This window comes from Lathyrus oleraceus, chromosome 1 (assembly GCF_024323335.1).
Source record: "Lathyrus oleraceus cultivar Zhongwan6 chromosome 1, CAAS_Psat_ZW6_1.0, whole genome shotgun sequence".
NCBI lineage: Eukaryota > Viridiplantae > Streptophyta > Magnoliopsida > Fabales > Fabaceae > Lathyrus > Lathyrus oleraceus.
Genome location: NC_066579.1, coordinates 288,979,243 through 289,006,599, shown reverse-complemented (window position 1 = coordinate 289,006,599; position 27,357 = coordinate 288,979,243). Strand labels below are relative to the sequence as shown.

The window sequence follows — 27,357 nt, the reverse complement described above, 5'->3', positions numbered from 1 at the left end:
TCTTTTTATCTAATTTTAAAATAAAAAAAACTATTTAAAAACATGTGATCCAATATTATATGTGATGAATGTTATTTCATTTCATCCAATATTACTGAAATAAAAATCACATAAATCACATCTAGATTTTAAAAAATTCACATCTAGATTTAAAAAGAAAATCACATTAGTACTTTGTAGTAGATAGACTACTCACTTAAAACACTTGTGAGAGTTCTACTCCAAAAAAACACACACACTTGTGAGAGTGAAACACTGCCACTCGCCAACACTGCGAGTTCATCACTCACTCCCGCCAAACTCAAATCCCAAACCCTAATTCAGGGTTTAACCATTTCGAAAATCAAACAGAAATCAAACCCACCATGAGTTTCGCCGCATACAAGATGATGCAATGGCCAACCGGCGTCGACAACTGCGCCTCCGGTTTTCTCACCCACTCCCGCTCTGATTTCACACCTCGTATCTCTTCTCTTCAACCCGACGACGACCTTGACTCTGATTGGGTCCCGCAATCCCACAACCTTAGTCCCGTTCCCAATCTCGTAGTCACTGCCGCCAATGTTCTCGAAGTTTATATGGTTCGTCTTCAACATGATCCTCCTAAATCCTCTGCAGATTCTAGTGCCCTGGATGGTATCTCTGGTGCCTCGCTTGAGCTCGTTTGTCATTACAGGTTTGGATTATCTGTTTGGTTTGGTTTTATGAATATGAATTTGAGAATGAGAAATTATCTTGGCTATTTGGTGCAATTGGTTATTTTGGTAGGGTACATTGGGAGTCTAGTCGTTGAATTGAAATGTGTGTAAGTTTAGTCGCTACGGGGGATTGTATAGCTTTTCCTATGTTCATATGCTCAATTTTTCTATTCTAGGTTTTTTTTTTTTTTTTTTTTTGCAATGGGTTGTTTTGGGAAATGAATTCACATCTTTCATATTTGGTAACTTTGAGAGACATAAGTGATTAAATACAATTATTTGAAAGAGAGAGAACAAAGTAAGTGTAGGAGAGATGAGGAAGTTGCGTTGGATGTGTGGTAAAACTAGACATGATAAGATTATAATATCAAAGAGAATGTTGGGGTAGCATCTATATCAGCAAAGATGGTGGAAAATAGATTTAGGTGGCTTGAGCATGTAGAGAGAAGTCCTGAGGTAAGGAGAGTAGATCGGATGGAAAAAGTCAAACAACTAGAGGTAACGGCAGACCTAGAAAAGTATTAGAGAAGCTATTAAGAAAGATCTTGAGATTAACGATTTAGATAGAAACATGGTTTTGGATAGAACATTATGGGGAAAGTTGATCCATGTAGCCGATCTGATTTAATGGGATAAGACTTGGTTGTTGGTTGTTGTATTTGGAAGAGAGAATGGTTGGTTAAGAGAGTGAATCAATAGAGGCGAAGTTACCAAATGTAGAGGTCTCAAAGGTAGACAATCCTTACTCAGTAGGTTACATTTGGACCTGATGCTGTTGACATATTCAGAAGTTTAGTAGTTAGGGATGATTATATAGATTTTCTCTGATTTGGGATCTGAAATTGAAAAGTAGTTTTGATATTTAATGCAATTGGTTATTCGATGGAGCATAATGTGGGTTTGTTACATGTTAGAATGGGTGCTTGAAAAATCAAGTTTGACATGATTTAAAATCAGTTCTAGAGTTACACATATTGTAAAAGTGATTTTGGTTCAATGTGAGTATGAAACGAAGTGATTTATGTGAGATTTTTTGTTTCGAAACTAAGATGCTATTAACTTTTTGTTTGAGAACATATGTTCTATCCAAGCGAATGATTTGATGGTATACACTGCAGAATTTAGTTTGTGAGGGTTACATGCTCTGAAGTAGTGTCAAACATGTCTCAGACACTTCTTGGTCATGTGTCAGACATCTCTTAACTGTGTTACTGATAGTAACTAGAAAAGTATGATGAACACTGAATATTATTTACTGAAAATGGTTGAGTTTGAAGTTTTCATAATGGTGGATGAAACAAAAAATGTAAACCAGAGTTCTATGAACTCCTAAACCAGAGCAGAATTGCTTCTTAACCAGAGAGGAACTCTCCTAACAACTTTCTAACAAACTTTCTGAATGCCTACTCATTTCCCTCCCTTTCTTTTATAACAGAATAGTCCCTTAAAACCTGTGCTGATGTGGATTGACCTCAATGGTTGGGTCATCACACATATAAGAATTCAGTATCCTATTAGTTACAATTAAAATGTATTTTTTTCTGCTTGAACGCCTTGAGCCGACATCTGCCCTTTACTAGATCCTTCAATCACTCCTAACAAAAATAGTTTTTTTTTTTTTTTTTAAATTTAATTTTAAAAGTCAAGGATATGCATTTGTAAGGATAAGAATTACATTGTGAATTTGGAATGATTCCTTAGTGTTAATATTCTTTCTGAGAGTCATTATCATAGCTTTGATTTTACAGTGAATATATTGATCTTAATTCTCAGTTTAGACTTTTGGTAAAATAATAATAATAATAAAAAAAAAAAGTTAAACAGAGGCTATATTAGGTTATATGGCGTTCTGCTTCTTAGGTTATATGGCTTCAGAATCTGAAGTTAAGAGATGTATATTTATCTCTCATGCCACTGGTTGATGTGATGGAGTACACGTGTGAATGTAAATTGATATTAGATGAGCTTGATTTTGCAAAATATGTGTCGGTTAAGTTTGACTTAAGTGATTTATGTGTGCAAACTTTCATCTCAAAAAGTAAGAGTTGATTAAGAGTGCTTATATCCAAATTGATTGTTTATGCAATTGGATAGCTTCATGAGTGTAAGTTGTAGTTTGGACTTCGGAAATTTCTTTGTTATGGTTTTTGTGGTTTCCCCCAATGAATTGAGTGGTTGATTTGGGCATCTATCTCAGTCCTGGTTTTATGCTTGTGATTCAGGTTGCATGGCAATGTTGAAAGCGTGGCTGTGTTGAGCGTTGGGGGTGGTGATGCTTCTAAAAGGCGAGATTCTATCATCTTAACTTTTAAAGATGCAAAGATTTCAGTTCTGGAGTATGATGATTCTATCCATGGACTTCGTACCAGGTCAGTAGGGGGTTTGAAATCAGCATTTAAATGAATGTGGTTTTGTTTTGTAAATCATGCTCTTATGGTGTGATATTTTGCTTTGCACTATCGTGAGCTGATTATATTAAGGTTTTATATGTAAAGTGGAGAAATAACTCGTGGAAAAATATACCTTTGAATTTGCTGTTGAGGTGTCTTATTTAGAATGCTTTAATTCAATAATAAGTTATATTCGGTCTCTACATTTATCATTTTGGGTTGATTTTGAAATGGTTGGCCGAATTGTACACATATTTTCTTTGAAATGATATAGATTGGTACATGACATTCTGATTAGCATTGGTAAGATGGGATGAAGTGTTTATAACTTATCAACATGTTACATAAAAAAATTGTCATTGAAATCTTGTAATGGATCCTGTTTAGGAAAATGGCTTTGGCATTTTGATGCTGAAGATTGATTATGAAGGCAAATAGCACTAAAATTCATAAAAAAAATGCCCTAGATGTGAATATTGTATCCTCTATTCATTTATTTTCTTAAAATATGGGTTGAGCTGCTCAACCCTACGATCTTGGGTATGCTCTGTTATCATTTTAAAATATGGGCTGTGCCTAAGTCAACCCTATAGAACCTCCTTGGTAAACGAGGGATGGCTGCCATTTATATAAATACATTTTCAAGCCATATCTCATCCAGTGTGAGACTCAACAAATTAATAGCATTTCTTTGACAATTATCTTGCCGGATTGGAGGGCTTTATACAGTGTTGATAGGGTTAAATATGTCTTGTTCTTTTGCTTTCTCTGTTTATTGATTTACTTTTTTATATATGTTTTTCTGTCTTGTGGGTCACTTGTCCTCACTTTTAGTTCTTTTCTCAAATCTTTCATTTAAAATATTTCTTCTGTTTATATAAAGAGGAAAGAGAAATGAGGTTAGAAGAGGCTATATCAATTGGATGACATTGAAATTGTATTAATGTTGTTGTTCATGCTACATACTATGATAGCTATTTTTTGTCTAACTTTTCTTATGAATATTTTAGCTGTTCAATCTGTGAGGCATTCCTTGCTAGACTATATATGTATGGGGGATATAAATGATCTTTTACCATGTAAAGGATGAGGCTTATCTGTTATTTTATATCCCGATTTCTGTTTTCCAGTTCTTTGCATTGTTTTGAGGGTCCCGAATGGCTTCATTTGAAAAGAGGCAGAGAACAATTTGCAAGAGGTCCGGTGGCAAAGGTTGATCCTCAAGGCAGGTGTGGTGGAGTTCTTGTCTACGATTTGCAAATGATAATACTAAAGACTAATCAGGTTTATTCTCTATACTTTGCTGATAATACAAGCTGGTTTTGTAAGGATGAGTTAGACCCAACCCAAATTCTAAGATTTATAAAGAAAAATACGCTGCAAACAACCATAGGTCTGCTAGTACTAGTTCAAAAACCTTGAACCTTATTATTAAATAGAAAACAGAACATCAATCCCTCTATTTGTAAGATTTTTAAAGATTTAGCAACTACATGGTGAATTCACGTTATATTAACACAGTAATAATGATATATACTTCAAAGGCACTGTGTATTCTCATGGAGTTATTCTATAATCCATAGACCATAAAGCTAATGATCAGCGAGAAAAACTTTTTCAAGCCATTTCATTTTATTTTGCATTAAACTATTAATGCTTGACTGTACTGGTCTGTCACTTGTCTTTCTTTGAATGCTCAGCTGTTGAAGGATGCTACGTGTATTTTGTTGCTGAAGCAATACCATTGCTAGAACGTGCTTTACTGCAAGTGTTATAAGTATAAATTACATTGTTGCATTATTTAACCCACCTGACACCTAGAATCTGATTAAATGAGCATTAGCTGTTATTCATTTTATTATCTCATGGGAACTTTCTGTCCATTTAATTTTTGTTGTCTTTTAATCTCTTCCATTTATGTATTATTGTTGTCAGGCTGGTTCTGGTTTAGTTGGGGAGGATGATGTGTCAGGTTCTGGAGGTGCTGTTCCTGCCCGTATTGACTCATCTTATATGATAAATCTGCGTGACTTGGATATGAGGCATGTAAAAGATTTCACATTTGTTCATGGTGAGAATCACGTAGTATTATTTGTTACCATCTTGCCACTTATAAGTTTTTTTTAATGGAAATGATAAAAATGCTAGTTTTCAAGATATAGAACTCAGGTTAAATTTATGATGAAGTGGAAATATGTTTGCTACAAATAACATCAATGTTAGTTAGTTAATGCTTAAAGTATAAGTTTTTGTAAAAACAAGGGAAATTTTAGTGGGGTTTGGGGGGAGAAAATGTAACCTTAGCCCACAAGAAATAAAAGTTAAAAAGAACTATCTTTGGCCAAGATATCTCCACCATATCATCAGTTATAAACATGGGGAGGTCTCTAGAAGTGACATAAAACACATGAAACTCAGGAGAAATTTTGCTCCAATTGGTAGGCTCCAATTTTACAATTTCCTTCACACTCAGTAAGGGCGACTGATTATTGGGGCCTTTACTTTTATCCAGACGTATGAGTGTGGCAAAAAAATGGTCTCCTGAGTTGAACACTGGCTTACTTCGCAACATGGTAGTTTTATTCCTAAGATAGACGGGCCACATTTGACATATTATTTTTTAAAAAAGAAGTTAATTTATATGGATTGCTCTGCTGTGTTTTTTTTGGAGAGAAATGATAACCGTTGACATAGAATCTCAGGGTTTCATTTCTATCACAAAAGTATTTACCTGGCAATTCTTGTTAACAATATAATAATAAAACTCTCTAATCTACATGCATGCATTCCAATCCACTCACAAACTAAAGAAAGATGCCAACTCTATTCTTTGATTATAATAAATGGTTAAAATGTGTGAATAAAATATTGACTGTTGGTTCAGTGTAAACGATATGTTTCTTAAATTAATTTCCTTCTTCCTTGTCTGGTTTCCTTTGTTAGTAATTTGAATTAAATCAATCATCAAAAATCAAAATATTATAAATTAGGTTTCTTTTGTTTCATGCTTTCTTTATCTATTTTCTTTGCATGGAAAAGTATTAACGTACATTAGTTTGTGCTGTAAATTGGTTTAACTGATTGTATAGGCTATATTGAACCTGTGATGGTGATCTTGCATGAATGTGAGCTTACTTGGGCTGGGCGTGTCTCATGGAAACATCATACTTGCACGATATCAGCACTTAGCATCAGCACAACTTTGAAGCAGCATCCCCTTATTTGGTCAGCTGTTGTAAGTTAAATGTAAATGCCTAGATGGCACTTTTACAATTGACCGTTTTTAAAACCTGACTCTGGCAAAATGGAATATTTTAATGAGTTTTCTATTTCCCTTCCCTCTGCTAGTTAAGTTGGGGTATTTTGCGTTATGGTTGGGTTTACTTAACCTGCCCATTTTTGACTGCTATCCATTTGGTTTGTATTCTCTCTTTTTATAAGTTTTGTTTTGCTCTCTCTTAAGTAGGCAATGACTAACAATCTAGCCAGTGAATAATGTTTCTTTCTTACTTATTCACAAGTCACTTCTTGAACTTAAGGTCTCTCTTGTAAATGGCAAGTTAATAAGCACATAAAGAGATTACAACAACAACAACCAAGCCTTATCCCACTAAGTGGGGTTGGATACATGGATCACAAAGATCTTATAATAAAAAAACACAGAATTTATAATATTTTGCATGTTATTTCAGCACGAATTTTATACATACTCCAAAGTTCAGCATATTTTTACTTATGCTGTTTTTTTTGCTCTTTTTTAAGATTTAAATGTGTTTTTCATATTCATTTGTTAGAATCTCCCCCACGATGCCTACAAGCTTCTTGCAGTGCCCTCGCCAATTGGTGGTGTTCTTGTCATTGGTGCAAACACTATTCATTATCACAGTCAGGTACACGTGTTGTTCAGGCATAGTTATGCTATGTCTGCTTGATTTCTATATATTGGATAAATATTTCATGTTTGTATATGTTAAGAGTCCCACATCGGATAATATATGGTCTGAACATGTGTTTGTAAGTGGGGGCAATCCTCACTCTACCAACCGGTTTTGTAGGGTTGAGTTAGACCCAACCACATTTCTTAACATGGTATCAGAGTCTGGTTTAAGATCTGGGTGGGCCATCCATTATGGTTTGCGTTATCGGGTCACCCACCATTTATTTCCACGCTCCAGATGTTCAGTCCTGCGCGTGAGGGGGTGTGTTAAGAGTCCCACATCGGACAATATATGGTCTGAACATGTGTTTATAAGTGGGGGCAATCCTCACTCTACCAACCGTTTTTGTAGGGTTGAGTTAGACCCAACCATATTTCTTAACAGTATATATATCATGTGTGTTTGTGCGTATTCCTACATTCTTTAGTTTACGATTCATAAAAGAGATAGGCAATAGTCTAATTATAAAAGTTGTTTTTGCAGTCTGCTTCATGTGCACTGGCCTTGAACAGCTATGCTGTCCCCCCTGATAATAGGTGATGATTCTTTCTCTCTCTATCTCGTACTCTTTATAAAAAAAGAAAAATTCAATTCTGGGCTTTGATTCAAAACTTGATCGACATATTTTCTCTCTTTTCATACAACGTTTTGACTTTCCTTTGTGATGCATATTGATTTCCTTTTTTTCGTATTATATTTTGTTTAAACGTTTTTAATCTAAGGTCCTTCCTTTTCATTTTCCTGTTTCTATTTGATTCACATGTCATCATGGCTTTGTGTGAATATTGTAGTGATGTTGCTGGTGTGCAATGATTTTGTGATCTGTGATTTTCTGTTTAAGTTTTATTGATTGCCATTTTCATTCCAGTCAGGAGATGCCAAGATCAAGTTTCAATGTGGAACTTGATGCTGCCAATGCAACTTGGTTGTTGAATGATGTAGCCTTGCTGTCAACAAAAACTGGTGAACTGCTATTGCTTACTCTTATTTATGATGGAAGGTATGTTGCTCCTCCTTTTTCATCTCCGTTGTTCATGTTCTTTATGCTGTGGAACTTATGTAAATGTTAGCTGATTGAATGGTAGACTATATATATTATGATTACACTTCAACTGACATAGGGTAGGCATGGTGATAAGATACTGGATTTGGGCCTAGGCCCAACTTGATGTTTTGAATGGAGAGAGTAGTGACATGGCAGTTAAAGAGGGATAGAGGAGAGAAGTAAAGGTTATGATTTCTAAAAAGTTTGTAGGTAGAAGGAGATTAATTTTAAGAGTTGTAAAGTAAACAATATGATTGAAGAAGAGAACAAGACAGTTTATTTATTTTTCTCCCTATTTCTGCCGTTGCTGCTCTGTACTAGTGTGCTGAAAACAGTACAAAATATACAATTATGATTGAACCTCTTTGAAGTATAAACCTCTCAATGTTTCTAAACTCTCAGGGTTGTACAGAGACTTGATCTTTCTAAGTCAAAAGCTTCAGTTCTATCATCTGTAAGTTTTAAAGGTCTTACCTATTATGCTAATGTTATAGGTTTCGCTCTAGCCTTTACAGTTTGAGTTTTGCTTCAATATCTGCATTTTTTTAGGGTATTACGACAATTGGAAATTCTATGTTTTTTCTCGCCAGTCGATTAGGAGACAGTATGCTGGTGCAATTTTCATGTGGATCAGGTGTTTCAATGCTGTCATCCGGTCTAACAGAGGAGGTGCATATCGGATACCTTGAATTTTTCTGCTGCCTTCATTTCATAGATTCTTATAAAGATATTTCTTTCAGTATATGAAAATGTGTTACATTTGACACTGCTATCTTTACTTATTACTTCTACAGTCTATCTATAGTCATTCTTAACACATTCTCCTGCAAATTTTTAGGTTGGTGATTATGACGTGGATGCTTCTTCAGCAAAGAGATTGCGGAGGTCACCTTCTGATACTTTGCAAGATATGGTTAGTGGCGAGGAGCTCTCCTTGTATGGATCTGCTCCAAATAGAACAGAATCAGCACAGGTAGTGTTTTGTTATGCACGAGTAGTAAAGTCTTTCATTTGTTTGTCTATCACTTTCTTCTCCATCCTCATTGTAGTATTTTTTTCGAAATGTTTAGGTGTATTTAACTTGCTGAACTAGTTATATGTTGGCTGCAGAAATCATTCTCATTTGCAGTGAGGGATTCATTAATTAATGTTGGTCCTTTGAAAGATTTCTCATACGGTTTAAGAATAAACGCTGATGCAAATGCTACAGGGATAGCCAAACAGAGTAACTATGAATTGGTCAGTATTTTTTATTTGTTATTGTGTGCAATTTAATCAAACTACTACTAACTTGCTTAGTTCGGGCTGAGAAGAAAGCTATGTTGTCAATAGCGGATAATGGAGTTTAGTGGCGTACACTGCTACCTCGACGTTTTGGGGGAACAATACAACAAATTTATACCATAGTACCATACACACAAAAGTTAATTTTTTTATTTAGAATAAGCAAAATTAAAGACATTCATAACTAATAATCACCATGGAATGTTACCGATATTCAAACCCATTATAAAGCAAATAAGTTTATTTTGGTGAAATGACCAAAAAGTCTGTTAAGAGTCCCACATCGGATAATATATGGTCTGAACATGTGTTTACAAGTGGGGTCAGTCCTCACTCTACCAACCGATTTTGTAGGGTTGAGTTAGGCCCAACCACATTTCTTAACAAAGTCCAATAAAAACTAGAGGAAATGGCTATAAGTTGGGAGCATATTCAGTTTTTGATTGGAGATTCACTGTAGTGGATGCTAGGGCTGCTACTTTGTTGTCACTTAAAAACCCAAGGCAACAGAGTTTCAAGTAGTGCCTAGGGGTCGTTATGCTATGCATCACCGCTATAGACTACAGAGAAAGAAAGGGTATTGGGAGTAAAATTGCCTATGAGTCTGATATTTAGTATTCTATTGAACCCAACTTCTAGATTTTGTTTGTCATAATTCTGTTTTACTGTTCGACATTTTTTGTTTCACATATCTTGTGGTACTATGCAGGTGTGTTGTTCTGGTCATGGAAAGAATGGTTCCCTGTGCGTTCTTCGACAATCAATTCGCCCAGAAGTCATTACCGAGGTTTGTCTATGGTTCATTATCTTGAGCCTTTTTTGTTTCACATATCTCGATGCTTTTGTTTATGATTCCAAGATTTCTTTGCACTTTCATATAAGAAAGCTATTAATACTTTTGTTTTTGATGCTATATAATATGATGTATTATAAATACGCCATTTTCAGATACATCAAATACTTGATTTAAATGTACTGCTTTCATTTTCGGTTAATTTCTTGTAGATTACTGAATGACATATGCTCTATTATGAGCCAATTGACAGTAATTCCCAAAGCAGTATGGAACATTCACTGTGTTTTTGTAATGCATAATTTTAGGTTGAACTTCCTGGCTGCAAAGGAATTTGGACTGTTTATCATAAGAGCACACGTTCACATAATGCCGACTCTTCTAAGCTGGCCGATGATGAAGATGAGTATCATGCATACCTAATTATAAGTTTGGAGTCTCGTACTATGGTAATTTATTTATTTTCATTCCATCTTATAATTGATAAAATTGTTACCAAGTTTGGATTTTAATGCAAAATGATGAATAGAATTTTAGTCAAATCAGTTGTGGGGGTAAGATGTTGTTCTAGTATTACATTGCATATTAGGAGGAGACATATTCACTTCGTGGCCTTTGGTGAGAAGGAAGGACTGTCTGTTTGATCACTTTCAAACTAGTATTCTAGTAGTCTGTTGGATTTAGAATTAAAGGTGTAAAACTCAAAATTTCTTTGCCCTCTTTTTTCATTTTTATTTATTCGTTCTCTTTCTTCACTTTTAATATAGTTTGTTCATATCCCATTTTTCCAATAGTGCATTTTTAAGTATTTAGATTTCTTTTGTTTTGCCATTTCTACGGAATTTCTCACAAATTTTTGAAAGTAAATGTCAGTAATACTTTTTGGTTTGCTTACGAAGTTACAATGTCTAGTTTTTGCCTGTTATGGTTAGGTACTTGAAACAGCTGATCTTCTGAGTGAGGTTACTGAAAGTGTTGACTATTATGTTCAAGGAAAAACGCTTGCTGCAGGGAATTTATTTGGAAGGTCAGTCTTTATCAGATTTTGCTTATTGCTTTTGTGAATCTCTGTTGTGCTTTACTGTTATCTGTTTATTGTTGGTTTTGTTGAATAATATAATTATTTATAAATCATTAGAAAATATTCTCAACATTATTAGAACAGATGACAGGATGGTTGTACCATTCAAAGGGTAAGATGAGCGGTCATATAAGATATAGTAAGATTACAAGTGATATTCTTAAAGAAAAAATTGAGGTATTTCCTCTGGTTGTAGAAAATATGACAATCTCCTTTTTGGTGGCGTGTGAAAGAGACCTGTTGAAGCACTTGTAAAAAACATGGATTATATGGAGAAAAGTTCAATACTACAGAGAGAGAAACCAAAGAAAATATTGGCCTAATCATTAAAGAGGAATTTGGATTTAAATGATACTCCCTCCGTCGCAAATTATAAGTCGTTTTTTTGGACTTTTTACACAAATTAAGAAACATAATTAATTTTGTAATGAAAAGAGAAACTATATATGACTTCAAAATGATGTCCTTCATTAATTACATAGGTAAGAGAAATTAAAAGAATTGGTAGAAGGAATAGTAATAAATATTAGAGGGTATATTAGGAAAAAATTCATTAATGTTGCATTGGAATTGTAAAGTGACTTATATTAGGACACATTTTTTCTACAAAGTGATTTATAATTTGGGACGGAGGGAGTATATCTTTAAACATGGTCAATGACAATACATTATGACGTTGTTTGATATATGTAGCTGATAGAACTAGCAGAAAAAATATATGAAACAATTTAAAGGAATGGTGAAATGAATTGTCTTTTTGTATTAATAGATGGAAAGGTAAATAGCTAAAGTGTATAACCAGAGCTGAGCTCCTCCAGAGAGTACAATCTCCTAATACAAATGTTAGCAATAATCCTGCGTACCCTAACAAACACCACTCTCTCCCATATATCTCCCACTATTAACAACCTTCCTAAGAATCAGGGATTCCCTTTGTCACGTCACTAACAGAATTGTTCCCCACTTTCTTACCCCTGCGAACATAGACTCTCCATACAGCAGGATTGGACCTTTCATTAGTAACAGGCCCAATAGTAGTTGTTCTATCATTACCTTCCCCAGGAACAACAGCCTTGTCCTCAAGGCTGAGAGAAGGGAACTGACTTTTTAAGACTGACTCATCCTCCCAAGTTGTGTCTTCTACAGCTCTTCCCTTCCAACGCACCAACCATTGTCGCACCCGCTGTCCATTTTTCGTAATTGGCCTTGAAGCCAACAATTCTTCCGGTTCTTCTAAGTGTTCTGGCTCTATCTCGAGCCCTTCCGGTAGTTGAGGTTCAGCAGCATACTCCCCAATAGCCTTCTTAAGTTGAGATATATGAAACACCGCATGTACTCGACTTCCTTCAGGCAGTTTCAACTTATATGACACTGCTCCTATTTTTTTCTGGATAGGAAAAGGTCCAAAATACCGTGGAGCAAGTTTCTGATTAATCCTTCGAGAGATTGTTTGTTGCCTATGGGGTCGGAGCTTCAAGAATACCCATTCACCCACCTCAAATGAATAAGCCTTTCTTTTCTTGTCCGCGTATCTCTTCATCTGCTCTTGAGCCCGAGTCAAATGATACTTCAATTGACGTAGAGCCTCATCCCGATCAACCAACTCAGCTGCCACTGCCTCTACCTTAGTTTCTCCCTGTAGAAATCTCACCACAGTAGTTGGTTTTCTTCCATACACCGCTTCAAATGGCGTCGTACCCGTAGACACATGGAATGTGGTATTATACCACAATTCGGCCCACGGAATCCATTGTGACCACTCCTTCGGTTGTTCTGATGCAAAACAACGAAGATATGCTTCTAGGCACCGATTTACAACCTCCGTTTGCCCATCCGTCTCCGGGTGATATGAAGAACTCATACTCAACCTAGTCCCCTGCAAACGGAATAACTCTTTCCAGAATAAGCTAACAAATAAGGGGTCACGATCACTAACAATAGATTGTGGAACACCATGGAGACGCACCACCTCCTTGGTAAAAATCTCAGCCACTTTTCTTGCTGTATATGGATGCTTTAAGGGAATAAAATGTCCATACTTAGATAGTCTATCCACTACTACAAAAATAGCCTCATACCCCTGTGATTTCGGAAGACCAGTTATGAAATCCATTGAGATGTCCTCCCAAACTCTCTCCGGAATTGGCAGTGGCTGCAACAAACCCATGGGTGACGACGCCGAATACTTTTGACGTTGGCACACGTCACAACTCTGCACAAATGTTTGAACTGACTTCCTCATTCCTACCCAATAGAGGTTACCAGCTAATCTCCGATATGTACGCAAAAACCCCGAGTGACCCCCGTACTGGATGAATGAAACTCCTGCAACATTAAGGGTATACATTTAGATTCTGCAGATAGCACCAGCCTACCATGATAGAATAGTCTCCCTTTGATCAATTGGAAACCCGGTTGAGATGTAGGATTCACATGCAAATCAGCCATTACTTTCTTTAAATAAGGATCATTCCTTACTTCATGTTGGATCTGTTGCTCCTGCATACATACTGGGAATGACATTATTCCTTTTAGTTCCACTTCTTCATGCATTCTTGAAAGGGCATCAGCAGCTTTATTTTCTGGCCCGGGTTTGTACACTACCTCAAAATGATAACCCAATAGTTTGGCTATCCAATTCTGTTGATCAGCAGTAGTGATACGTTGCTGGAGCAAGTGTCGTAAACTTTTTTGATCGGAATACACTACAAACTTCCTTCCCAACAAATAAGGACGCCAATGTTGAACGGCCAACACCAATGCCATCAACTCCTTCTCATACGCCGACTTACTCAAATTATTCTTAGATAAGGCTTTGCTGAAGTAAGCTATGGGTTTCTTTTTCTGCATCAGTACCGCGCCTATTCCTCTCCCGGATGCATCACACTCAATCTCGAAGGGTTGTGCAAAATCCGGAAGGGTTAAAACTGGAGCTTGAATCATAACCCTTTTTAGATTCTCAAATGCCTTCAACTCTTCTGGCCCCCAATGAAACCCTTCCTTCTTGGTTAACTCCGTTAACGGTTTAGCTATCTTACCATAACCCACAATGAATTTCCGGTAATACCCCGTCAGCCCCAAAAAACCCCTCACCCCTTTGACATTATGAGGAACTGGCCATTCCAAAATGCTATTATTTTTGCTGGGTCCACTGCCACCCCCTGTTTAGATATTACATGACCTAAATATTCAACCTTCCTGCTAGCAAAATTGCACTTCTTTTGATTAACTACAAAACAATGGTGTTGCAAAATCTCTAATACTTGGGACAAGTGTGCTAAATGTTCCTTCCACCCCTTACTGTAGACTAGAATATCATCAAAGAAAACTAAGACAAACTTGCGAAGATATGGCTTAAAAATCTGATTCATGGTGGATTGGAAGGTAGCTGGAGCATTTGTTAATCCAAAGGGCATTACTAGAAACTCATAGTGTCCTTCATGAGTCTGGAATGCCGTTTTTTGCACGTCTTCTTCCTTCACTCTGATTTGGTGATAACCGGATTTCAAGTCAAGTTTGGAGAAATACTCAGTTCCATGCAACTCATCTAATAATTCATCCACCACCGGTATCGGGTAGCGATCTGGAACTGTAACTTTATTCAACTCCCTATAATCAATACACATCCTCCATGAGCTATCTTTTTTTTTTACTAGAATGACAGGGCTTGAAAATGCGCTTGAACTGTTTCGAATGATACCTTGACTCAACATACTCTGAATTTGTTTTTCGATCTCCTCTTTGTGGTGATGAGGGTAACGATACGGTCTTACGCTTACTGGTCCAGCATCCTTTTGTAACTCAATGGTATGATTAATTTCTCGTTTAGGTGGCAGCCCTGTATTTTCTTCGAAAACTCCCTTGAATTTGCTCAACAATTCATTAAGCTCCTGCTTTTGCACCTCGGTCAGTTCCTGTACTTCATTTGTTGGTACCAGTTCTTCTTCTAACAAACTGTGCAAGGAGTCCATCGGTGCATGAGATATGTTGTTGGTTGACACCTCTTTGGTAGTGAAGAATTGACCATGTAATTCCACCCTTTTTCCTTCCCATAGAAAACTAATGGTCATCTTCTCCCAGTCAAAAGTTACTTTTCCAAACCGTTGCAACCAAGCCACCCCCAATATCATATCTAGGTCACCCAATTCGAGGACATAAGCATCAACACTGGTGGTAAAGTCATTCAAACACACCTCCAATTTTCTACATCTTCCTCTTGTCGATACTCTGTGACCATCACCCAACTTCACTCCCATTGATCATCCTTGCTCAACATTTAGCCCTAAAGCAGTGACCACATGAGGTGAGACAAAATTGTGACTGGCACCGCTGTCAATTAAAATCATAATTGGGACCCCCTTCAAGCTTCCTTGGAGGCGCAAAGTGGTAGGAGGGGTATTGTTCGACTTAATGTTTGTTTCAGTAATACCAAATAACCCCATAGAGTTGCAATCTAGCACCTCTTCCTCATCTTCCTTAACTTCGATGGCTATCACCTCACCTTCCTCATTAATAGTTTCATCATCTCCTAAAATCACCAACCTGAGTTGTTTCTCAGCACACTGATGAAGAGGATGATACTTTTCTCCACATCGGAAACACAACCCTTGTGCTCTTCGCTCCATCAGCTCAGAATACGGCAAGTGCTTGAGGCCACGGTTGCGTTCTCCTCCATATCTCCTTCCTTCGTCACCTCTAGATCTGGTTGTGCTGGTGTTTGCATGCGTATTCCCATTTGGGTTAGATGGTGAAGAACCCGTTTTACTTTGCATCGATCCAGCAGAATAATTAGTAGACCCATTTCCCACTCGGGTCGAACCTGGGTTATGTTGAGACCCAGAACGTATTTTCCAACTAAGCCCATATCCTCCTGACCCACTTCCCTTCCAATTACGGGGCCCACCAACACTTACTCTTGGCAACAACGACCCACGCATCTCCGTCTCCACATCACGAGCGATCTTCATCGCCTGAACCCGTGAACGTGGATTCATTGTTCGAACCCTCAGACGAATATCCGTTTTGAGTCCTCCCATGAAATACCCCAAGTACTGCTCCTCCGGTAACCTCCCTACCTGCGACGATACATATTCAAAGGTGGTGATGTATTCGTCAACCGTTCCAGTCTGTTGTAAATCCTTCATTTCCTCAAAAGGGTTATCGCTTTGTCTTCCCCCATATCTCTCAATTAAAGCCTGTTTTAGCTTCAACCATGTCAAATCGTCCTCCGTCTCCCTCAACAAATTGAACCAGTGGATTGTTGCTCCTTCCATGCTTAGTTTTGCCAATCGGACCTTCACCTCCTCCGATGTACCCTGAACTTCGAAATACGTCTCAGCACGTGTGACCCAACCCACAGGATCGTCACCATCAAACGATGGTAACTCCACCTTCTTCACCGCCATCTTATACTCTGTCACAGACTCCTCCGAAAATGTAGGTCGTTCCACTGACTGTCGTCGCTCCCACAGTTTCGTAAACTCGCTCATCATGGTATCACGAAACTCTTGCATCATCATCTCACGAAAATCTCTCAACTCCTGACGTACAGAATTCTCCACCGCCGAGAGCCTTTCTTCTACTGTTCCCATTCGATCTGACAACTTAGGTGGCATGTACTGGACAAGAATTCACCGGTACCTCTCGAAAATCCGGCAGGTCGGACCAATGATAGAACTAGCAGAAAAAATATATGAAACAATTTAAAGGAATGGTGAAATGAATTGTCTTTTTGTATTAATAGATGGAAAGGTAAATAGCTAAAGTGTATAACCAGAGCTGAGCTCCTCCAGAGAGTACAATCTCCTAATACAAATGTTAGCAATAATCCTGCGTACCCTAACAAACACCACTCTCTCCCATATATCTCCCACTACTAACAACCTTCCTAAGAATCAGGGATTCCCTTTGCCACGTCACTAACAGAATTGTTCCCCACTTTCTTACCCCTGCGAACATAGACTCTCCATACAGCAGGATTGGGCCTTTCATTAGTAACAGGCCCAATAGTAGTTGTTCTATCAGTAGCCAACTCCATCTCGTGATAGAAGACATTTGTTATTCTAGCTGTTGTTGATCTTTACCATTTGGTTGGATTATCTGTTTCTTGTTTGTTACAGATTTTTTTTATCGCATGGGTCGTTACCACAAGATGAAGAAAAAATAAGTGTGCTCCATTAGTTGACTTGAGACAGAAAACATTGTGTATATTCTCTCTGTAATAGAATGAAGGTGAACTACAACAAACACACACACACACTTGAGCTGGCCTAACCAATTCCTCAAGATTATGGAATGGAATCAACTAAGAAAGGAAACATTGAAAGAATCCCATAAACCAATCCAAACAACATCTAGCGGATGCCAGTATTTACAATGTCTCAATAGGTTGAAGATATGATATAAAACCCACTGGTGTGTCTCCATCTAATAGTTTAGACTTTTGGAATAGTTGGTTCATGGCATGGTATCTGAACCTCAAGGACAAAGTGGTCTAGAGTTCAATTCATGCCACCCCGTTTCTTCTAATAAAAGTTGAATTTAAGCACAAGGTAGGTAGGCATGCTTGTGATTATCAACACTTCAAGCTCAAAGATTTCTTGTATGAGAGGGTGTGTTGAGGTATACAATACGAAAATTATTCTTGTCTTCACCTAATTATTAAAATTTTGGGAGTAAGTTGGTTGATGCCACTATTTGCTTTTTATATATCTTGTCTTACCTTGTTGATTGCCATGTTTCCATTTTGTCTTATTGTAGCCAATGTATTGTTTTGACTGTTTTATTCTGCTGATTTCAAATTAACACTAACGTGTAACCAGTAAAATTGTGGGTTTGCCTATAGGCGTCGTGTTATTCAAGTCTATGAACGCGGTGCTCGAATTCTGGACGGTTCTTTTATGACCCAAGATGTAAGCTTTGGAGCTTCTAACTCTGAATCTAGTTATGGATCTGAGAATGCTTTGGCACTATCCGTTTCTATTGCTGATCCGTATGTCTTGCTCAGAATGAGTGATGGAAGTGTTCGACTTTTGGTTGGAGGTAAATTTGTTAACTACTTTTGTCCAAATAAATTATAGATATTAATTTTATTAGTTTCTTTTCATAGTGCAAGCCTCTATGAATGTTTCTGAGAAGCCTTCTAGTATCTAATTGTTTTTTCCCCTTGCAATTCCCTTTTTTTCTTTGCTCATCTCAATTTACAGATCCTAGCACCTGCACCATTTCTGTTACTTCTCCTGCTTCATTTGAGAGCTCAAAAGGATCAGTTTTATCATGTACACTCTATCATGATAAAGGACCTGAGCCATGGCTAAGAAAGACAAGTACTGATGCATGGCTTTCTACTGGTGCTGGTGAGGCCATTGATGGCACTGATGGTGCAGTTCAGGACCATGGGGACGTTTATTGTGTTGTATGTTACGAAAGTGGTAACCTTGAAATATTTGACGTGCCCAATTTCATTTGTATTTTTTCTGTGGAAAATTTTATGTCTGGAAAGAGCCACCTGATTGATGCTCTAACAAAAGAGGTGCCAAAAGATTCTCAAAAAGGGGATCAAGTTTCTGATGGAGGGGTCAGCCAAGGCAGGAAGGATGCCCTAAATATGAAGGTTGTGGAGTTGGCCATGCATAGATGGTCAGGGAAGCATAGCCGTCCATTTCTTTTTGGGATTTTGAGTGATGGGACAATTCTTTGTTACCATGCATACCTTTATGAAAGTCCAGACGGTACTTCTAAGGTTGAGGATTCAGTATCAGCTGGTGGCAATACTAGTGTTTCTAGGCTTAGAAATTTGAGATTTGTTCGTGTGCCCTTGGACGTACATGCCAAGGAGGAGACATCAAATGTTTCACCTTGTCAACAAATTAATATTTTCAAGAATATTAGCAGTCATGAAGGATTCTTCCTATCGGGGTCAAGACCGGCCTGGGTTATGCTGTTGAGAGAGCAGCTTCGTGTTCATCCACAGGTCAGGACTAATTCTTCTTTGCAAAAATGTCTCTGTTTATAGCTATATGTTTGAGCTAATTCAAATTTGTTGTGATATAATGCAATGTCATTTTACCTATGTTCTTTGGAATCGAAATCTATGATTATGATTATAAAACTAGAGTATTCTAGATGTTAATTAATTTTAACTAGAGTGTTCTCAAGGTTAATTAATTTTTATTGGCGTATTCTCGATGCTAATAAATAAGTCTTATTTGTTGGTTAGTGAAAATCAAAACTGCATATCCAACGTTAATAGACCCAGAGCGTGTGTAGGTCTGCATAGTTTATAAACTCCGTGTGTTGAACAAAATAGGCAAGGTAGCTTAATATGTGGAGGACTGAAATAGGAGCAGTTATTGCAAGGCACATGGCCCATTAATTGGGTTTTTTTAATCTGCACTATTAATTTGATTTGATGGTTCTCATTGGTAGTTCTCGTTATTACAGTAAATACCAGTTCTCACAAGATACACTTCCATGTCAAACTTAAAAAATGAATAACTTGACAAGATCAAATGACACAAGATGTAAAACTCAGAAAATGTAACTAAATATAACTGGTAAGAAATGAAATTTATTAATTCAACCATGAGTTATGTGATTTTATCAAATTTCAAACAATTTGGATATTTGCTAGTATGGCATCTACTAAGGAACATTTGTTAATATTTTAAATATCATAGTCTAGCTAACTTGTGCAACTATGCACAAGCTAAGAAATATTAATTGCTCAATACTTTTCTTAGTGGAAAGAGAGAGATTAAATGGATGTAATTTTACACAATACTGATAATATGGAAAAAAGGAGTAAGAAATGCTTCTTATCACGTGCATGGTTGCACGTTAGAAAAATCCAAAGAACATATTATCATTGTGCGATGAAGTATCAATTAACTTTTTATTTGCATGAAGTTTAGTGAGCTTGATCGTTTTGTATTTTACACGAAGGGATTATAATTGTTGTAAGTCTCTAAACTTTACACCAGGTGTCATTTGGTCTGGTAGGAATGGTTAGTTTCATATTTTTATTGTGTTATGATCCAGGCTTCTTGATTCTATGATCTTGTTAAGAGTCCCATATCGGATAATATATGGCATGAACATGTGTTTATAAGTGGGGGCAGTCCTCACTCTACCAGTCGGTTTTGTAGGGTTGAGTTAGGCCCAACCACATTTCTTAACATGGTATCAGAGTCTCGTTTAAGATCCGGTGGACCACCTACTATGTTTTCCGCATCAAGCCATCCACCATTTATTTCCACGCTTCAGTTGTCTAGTCCTGAGCGTGAGGGGGTGTGTTAAGAGTCCCATATCGGATAATATATGACATGAACATGTGTTTATAAGTGGGGGCAGTCCTCACTCTACCAACCGGTTTTGTAGAGTCGAGTTAGGCCCAACCACATTTCTTAACAATACTATTAATGGCTAGGTTTCAAAATTTCTCATTCGAGCAGAACTGTACTTCATTAAGTTTTTTTTTTTAGAATTTAGAAGTTGCTTGTATTATGAATGTTCTTTTGAAAAGTCCTTCTAGTTCGTTACTGCAAGCGCAGCAATATAACCATTTTGAAGCAATCTTCTATTCTATAGGAGGATTTTGGAATCATCAGTAAAAAAATTGCTTCGGAAACTTCTTTTTATGGTCTTAGTAGCTGTCAAAAGTTAGACCTAGAACTTTTCTTGAACTCTAAAAGGACATTTCAGAGGAATAACTTACCGTCAAGTTTTATCATGCAAGTGGAGATTGTTAAGATCTGTATCTATCTCCTCTCCCGTCTCTCATTCCATTTTAACACCTCCCTACCTCTTTTTCTAAAAATGATGCCTACAATCATCCCTCATTTATCATTGATATTTTTTTGTTTATCTTCCCATCTCTTAACACTACTGGGCTGTAATGAAAAGGCAGGAATTAATTAACATGCTAAAAAGTCAATTGTATTAGTATTTTAATAAAATGTCGTTTTAATCCACAATTATTAATAGCAGCCGCTCCAAGCGCTATCCCGGGATTCTCTCCCGTTGCGGCAACCCTCCACTACGGGAAAGCTGGGATAGCGGGTTGTGGGAGCGGAGCGCTTCCCGGCCCGGAGCGCTTTTATGCTTTTAGGGCTTTTTTGGAGTGTGAAAAAACCATTTAACCCTTAAAAAGTTTAAAATTGGAAAATTTATTGTAGTCGTTCGTGTTTTCTCCTCTCTCATTCGTGTTTTTCACCTTTCTCCATCACGTTTCTTCTATTTCCTGCTTTTCTATTTTGTTCTCTATCCTGTTCTTCTCTATTCATTGTTTTTCTAGCTTTCAGATTGTTTTTTCTTTCATATCATTGTTTTTTTTCCTTTCTTTTAAAATATATTGATTCTGGAATGGAATTAATATACGTAGAGGATTCCTATAATTAGTCCAAAAAGTTATTTAATCTACATTAAATGTATATGTAGATTATTCATATAATTAGTCCAAAAAGTTATCCCGCCATCCCATTTTTGGGGTTGGCTGCTCCGCTCCACTATCCGGGATTAATAACTCTGTTTTAATCTTAATATAACAACTTTTAAAGCTATGGATAATGGAGGAAGTGCAGGATATAATTTTATTATATCATCTTTACTGTTGACTGCTTCATGTTTTCTGGTATTCCTTTGTAGACCTACACTGGTTTTTGATGTAGTAGGCTCTGGAATAGACATTATCGCCAACTGTTAATACTATTTTTGCACAAGTTGTAATATGTATTGATTGGAATGCATTCAGCCCGTCGCAATGGGTGGCTGCATTATTCTAACTTAGTTATTATACGTAGAATAATATATATTCAATTTTTAATATGGTTGTAGAAGAAAGTTGACAATTATCTTACTTACTGGTTGTAGAAGAAAGTTGACAATCATGTTACTGTTTTCTTCTGTGACAGCTATGTGATGGGTCTATTGTTGCTTTTACTGTCCTTCATAACGTAAACTGCAATCACGGCCTCATATATGTTACATCACAGGTACAAGATAATAGCTTCCTTTTATTGATGGTTTATCATAACCTAAATCTGTAATTGTCTCTGACTTTTATTGTGAATCTTCCACATAGGGTGTTTTAAAGATATGCCAATTGCCATCTGGCTCAAACTATGATTGCTACTGGCCTGTACAGAAAGTGAGTTTTTTCTTTCTTTCTTTTGTTAGTGTCTCTTCATATTACTATCTTAGATTTTTTTCATTATGGTTTTTGATGTTTTTCTAATTTTTGCCCTCAACCTCAGGTTCCTCTAAAAGCTACTCCACATCAAGTAACTTATTATGCAGAGAAGAATTTGTATCCAATTATTGTTTCATTTCCCGTGAGTATACATCTTCTCTTTAAGTTTTTATTTTATTTAAAATTTCCTGCAGTATTCAAGAACATAATTGATAGAATACAAGGTTATATCTATGGCACATTTAATTATAATGACAAGTATTCCTCGTGGATGGAATCTTGGAACATGATTCAAGCATTTTTAATGAATTACATGTAGCACATTTATGAATTATTTACAACTTTATGCTTAGAATTAGACTACATAAATCAGTTTTACACTTTCATTTTCAATTTGCATGTATCACGATTAGTAAACTGTCTATAATTGTGCATAAATATTTTTAAAAAATGTTTAAATATTTAGAAAATAACCACTTTAAATTTTCTGTTTTTTTTTTCTAGTGCATTTTCACTTCATCAGCTGACCATTTCAATATTTATGTGATTAAGATGGCTAGTGATTTATATTATTTCGTTGGTTTGATGTTAAATGATTTATTCGTAATCAACTGGATGGCTTCAGTTTTTGTTTTTATAATTCATATGGAACATCTCTCATTCCTTTTCTCATGAAGTAATGAAAATTTTCAATCATTCTCATCAGGTTCCTAAGCCAATAAATCAAGTCATTGCTTTAGTTGACCCAGATGCCAACCATCTGACTGAGAGTCAGAATTTGAATTCTGATGAGCAAAACCGCTTTTATAGCATTGAAGAATTTGAGGTTCGTATTATGGAGCCAGAAAAGTCGGGTGGCCCTTGGCAAACAAAGGCAACAATACCCATGCAAAGTTCAGAGAATGCTCTCACTGTTAGGATGGTTACACTTATGGTAATTTTATTTCTTTTGGTTTTCAAAGCAAGCTGAATACCAAATTCGTTAATACAATTGATGATGTTGAATACTGCCTGCAATTAGTGATTTCTATTTGTGATATAAATCTTAATTGTAGAATACATCGTCAAAAGAAAATGAAACACTTTTAGCCGTTGGTACTGCTTACGTGCAAGGAGAGGATGTTGCTGCAAGAGGGCGTATACTCTTGTTCTCTTTGGGGAAAAATACTGATAATCCACAAGCTCTGGTATCTCTCTGAAACAATGTCAGCCCTTTACTCTAAATTTAGATATTGTCCTTATTTGGACATCATTAAAGTATTTTTGTTCTTTACAGGTTTCAGAGGTGTACTCGAAGGAATTAAAAGGTGCGATATCTGCCATGGCCTCACTTCAAGGTCATCTATTAGTAGCATCTGGTCCAAAAATAATCCTGCATAAGTGGACCGGCACTGAGTTGAATGGTGTTGCATTTTTTGATGTGCCACCATTGCATGTTGTGAGCTTAAATATTGTAAGTAATATATCCTTAAATATTAATCATTATGAATTTATGATAAAGTCGACAAAGGAACAATGCAAATGAGTTTTAATTATTTTCATCTATCTTTAATTTCCAATTTTTCTCTTATTGAATTAAAATTCCCCGTTGTTATTCAGAAATGTTTTGTTGATAAGTTGTTTTCGTGAGCAGTAATATGCAGATGCTTAATATATACTTCTTATATAGCTGGGTGTTTTCAAAGTTTTTTTTCCCATTCTGTGTTGCAGGTAAAGAACTTCATCCTTATTGGCGACATCCATAAAAGCATATATTTTCTTAGTTGGAAAGAGCAGGGTTCTCAACTTAGTTTATTAGCCAAGGATTTTGGTTCTCTTGATTGTTTTGCCACTGAATTTTTGATTGATGGAAGTACTCTGAGTCTCATGGTTTCAGACGATCAAAAAAATATACAGGTTTGTCTTAAGGTTGCATGATATATATTGTTCCAGTTTATTTCTGTATTATTTTTTGGCTTTTTCCTTAAGACATACAACCATTGTAATATATGGGAGCAGATTTTCTACTATGCACCAAAGATGTCTGAGAGTTGGAAAGGACAGAAGCTTCTTTCAAGAGCCGAGTTTCATGTTGGGGCCCATGTGACTAAATTCTTAAGGCTGCAGATGTTATCCACTTCTGATCGAACTGGTTCTGGTCCAGGCTCAGATAAAACAAATCGTTTTGCCTTGTTATTCGGTACATTGGATGGTAGTATCGGTTGCATTGCTCCTCTTGATGAAATCACATTCCGTAGACTGCAGTCTTTGCAGAGAAAGCTTGTTGATGCTGTACCCCACGTTGCTGGCTTAAATCCAAGAGCTTTCAGACGGTTCCATTCAAATGGAAAGGCCCATCGACCAGGTCCTGACAGTATTGTTGATTGCGAGCTGCTATGCCAGTATGTTTCATCTTCTCACCGAAACATTATGTGAATAATTATGAAACTGATTTCAGTCTTTCTGTCTTAATAAAATGACAAGTAAAAGAGTTTATTCAATATATGTTGAAGAACTGTATTTTGCAACAAGAAATGAATGGCCATATAAAATACATTAGGAAAAAATATTTCTAGAGTATTATTTCAATTGGGCAAAGAGTACAAGCTCTAACGGAATAAATAGACAAGTTCTAACTAATGGGCCTGATATAAAAACCCTAATAATTACATATTTACAAATATGAAACCTGCGCACTACTAATCAGAAAATGATAATAAGAAGTTAAAAGTTAACAAATGGGTCACACTGAGGAAAATCTTGATCGTTTTCCCTCTCTTGCATAATTAAGCTATACCCAGCAGTTACTGGCATTACCTGTCTGACACCTACATTTTTGTATATTTCATTAATACTTTGGTTCCTTGTTTTGAATTGTAACATCTGTCTTGGTATGCTTTATCACAGTTATGAAATGCTTCAATTGGAGGAACAGCTTGAAATTGCCCACCAGGTTGGAACAACTCGATCACAAATTCTCTCAAATCTAAATGATCTATCTCTTGGAACAAGCTTCTTGTGAGCATGGTCATCATTTGTAAATCGAGAAACAATGCTTCCCATGTTCTTGGCAGAGTTATTTATTTCAATGCAGATCTTACTATAATATGCTTCAGTATGGCTGAAAGCTTGGGTAAGTCATTAGACCATATCCATGCTATCCTACCGTCGTTGCAAGCAGCGGATACTGGCAGCCTTTGGACAGTGATATCCAAAATTGATTCCAATAGGAAGTTTCATATTCTGTATATCTAATATTAGACTGTCTTATTCTTCATCCTGGAGCTGTTTATTTAGCTGGCTTGGGTGGGAAGGATGAGTGTGTAATATTCCCAAATGAGACGATATGGATGTAATGTAACAGGAATTTTATTAATTTGTTCACCTAGAGAAGCAAGTTGGAAAACGGGACCATTAGGTGGGTTGTTTTCTGTTTGTCAGCATTAAGATTTCTTTGTAACGTTATGTAATTAGTTTTCTTAGTTAAAAATGTGAAGGTTTAGTTATAAATGAATCACACATAGTATTTAACTCACATGTTATATGTTTGTCCTTATGATTCTGTCTACAATAGCATGCTATGTTTTCTTCGCCAAAAATGATTCAAAACTTTGATTCTGCTACCAAAGTGCTGTGTGGCTCTATGTTAATAGAGTAGTTAGTATCACTTAGGCTGGCTGAGCTGTCATTCATTCTCTTACAGCACTCTGTTAGTTTGTTAGACTATTGCTTACTCTCTCTATAAATAGAGAGTCACTTGTATCTTTTCATTAAGTGAATACAATATGGGATTTACAATCTATTCAATCTCTCTCCATCTTATCAAACTCTATCATGGTATCTAAAGCTTAATTTTTTTTCGATCCATGGAGTCTTTGTTTCCGTCTTCGCAGGTGAAGCTCTCTCACTTGATCTTTGTGAAGTTTGATGATAAAAACTTCAAGCAATGAAAGCAATAGACAACGGCGTTGTTCGCGGTCATCGCTTGCAGTGATTTGTTACAGTTCCGGTGATTCCACAGGGATCATCGTTTGATTCCGATTCAGCGTCTCACAGTGCGAATTCAGCGTATTTGGAATGGGAACAACAAGACGCACTCATTTGTACCTGGCTGCTATCCACTATCTCCGATTCGTTTCTTTCGAAGCTTGTGGATTGTACGCATTCGTGGCAAGTTTGGACGGAGGTTTATCGGTACTTCAACACTCTTCTCTCCACTAAAGCATGTCAGTTGTGCTCAGATATTCGTCGTCTCACAAAAGGATCACTCACGATCAACGAACTCATGGTTCGTGTGCATGAAATTAGTGAATCGTTGACATCGATTGGGGATCTTGTTCCTCTTCGTAACCTAATTGAGATCGTACTTGATTCTCTTCCTGAAGAGTATGATTCTATTGTTGCGGCTGTTAACAGTAAATAAGAGGTTAGTTCGTTAGAAGAATTGGAGTCGTCTTTGCTTGCACATGAGTCGCGACTGGAAAAGCATCGCAAATCTGTGATTACGGAGCCTGCGATGGCGAATCTCACTCAGGCAGCGTCACCGTCTGCGTTCGTTCCCGTTGATCAAACCACCACTGATGCGTTTCCTCAAGGAGCAAGTCATGTTACTGCGCATGCTGAGCACCATGGTTATAGCTCACGTGGAGGTCGTTTCGGTCGTGGAGGTGGCCGTTATGGCTGTGGTGGAGGACGCTTTGGCAAAACGCAGTGTCAGATCTGCCACAAATCTGGACATGATGTCTCTATTTGTTATTATTGCTACTTTAACACTAGTGGAGCTGCGTACACATCTCAGAGGGCTCCGTACAATCCTTTTCTCATGCCACCTCGCTCCATGTATTCATCTCCGTTTGGCTATCCTGCTCCCAGAGGTGCACCTCCTAGACCTTCAGCACCTCAAACCTTCTATGCAGGTACTGAAGCTAATTTCAGTAATCAATGGTGGTATCCGGGTTCAG

General features: G+C 36.9%; 1 protein-coding gene across 1 annotated transcript; it reads left to right on the top strand.

Moving 5' to 3' along the window:
• The first annotated feature begins 185 nt into the window (after positions 1–185).
• LOC127130911 (cleavage and polyadenylation specificity factor subunit 1) lies at positions 186–25,931 on the top strand. The gene is made up of 26 exons (XM_051059869.1): positions 186–676; positions 2,921–3,067; positions 4,219–4,372; positions 5,024–5,159; positions 6,178–6,323; positions 6,883–6,978; positions 7,510–7,562; positions 7,895–8,026; positions 8,474–8,525; positions 8,621–8,740; positions 8,910–9,044; positions 9,182–9,310; positions 10,065–10,142; positions 10,457–10,597; positions 11,081–11,175; positions 18,074–18,270; positions 18,435–19,201; positions 22,140–22,220; positions 22,310–22,375; positions 22,482–22,559; positions 23,124–23,351; positions 23,473–23,604; positions 23,694–23,870; positions 24,128–24,313; positions 24,416–24,798; positions 25,304–25,931. Exons 1-26 carry the CDS (start codon positions 366–368, stop codon positions 25,416–25,418), a joined length of 4,335 nt encoding a protein of 1,444 aa, XP_050915826.1. The 5' UTR covers positions 186–365; the 3' UTR covers positions 25,419–25,931.
• The last annotated feature ends 1,426 nt before the right edge of the window (positions 25,932–27,357 follow it).

Coding starts and splice junctions, on each gene's coding strand:
- LOC127130911 (XM_051059869.1), top strand. CDS start 366: ATGAGTTTCGCCGCATACAAGATGATGCAATGGCCAACCGGCGTCGAC. Junction 8,027..8,473: donor ACTCTTATTTATGATGGAAG/GTATGTTGCTCC, acceptor CTAAACTCTCAG/GGTTGTACAGAGACTTGATC. Junction 24,799..25,303: donor GATTGCGAGCTGCTATGCCA/GTATGTTTCATC, acceptor GCTTTATCACAG/TTATGAAATGCTTCAATTGG.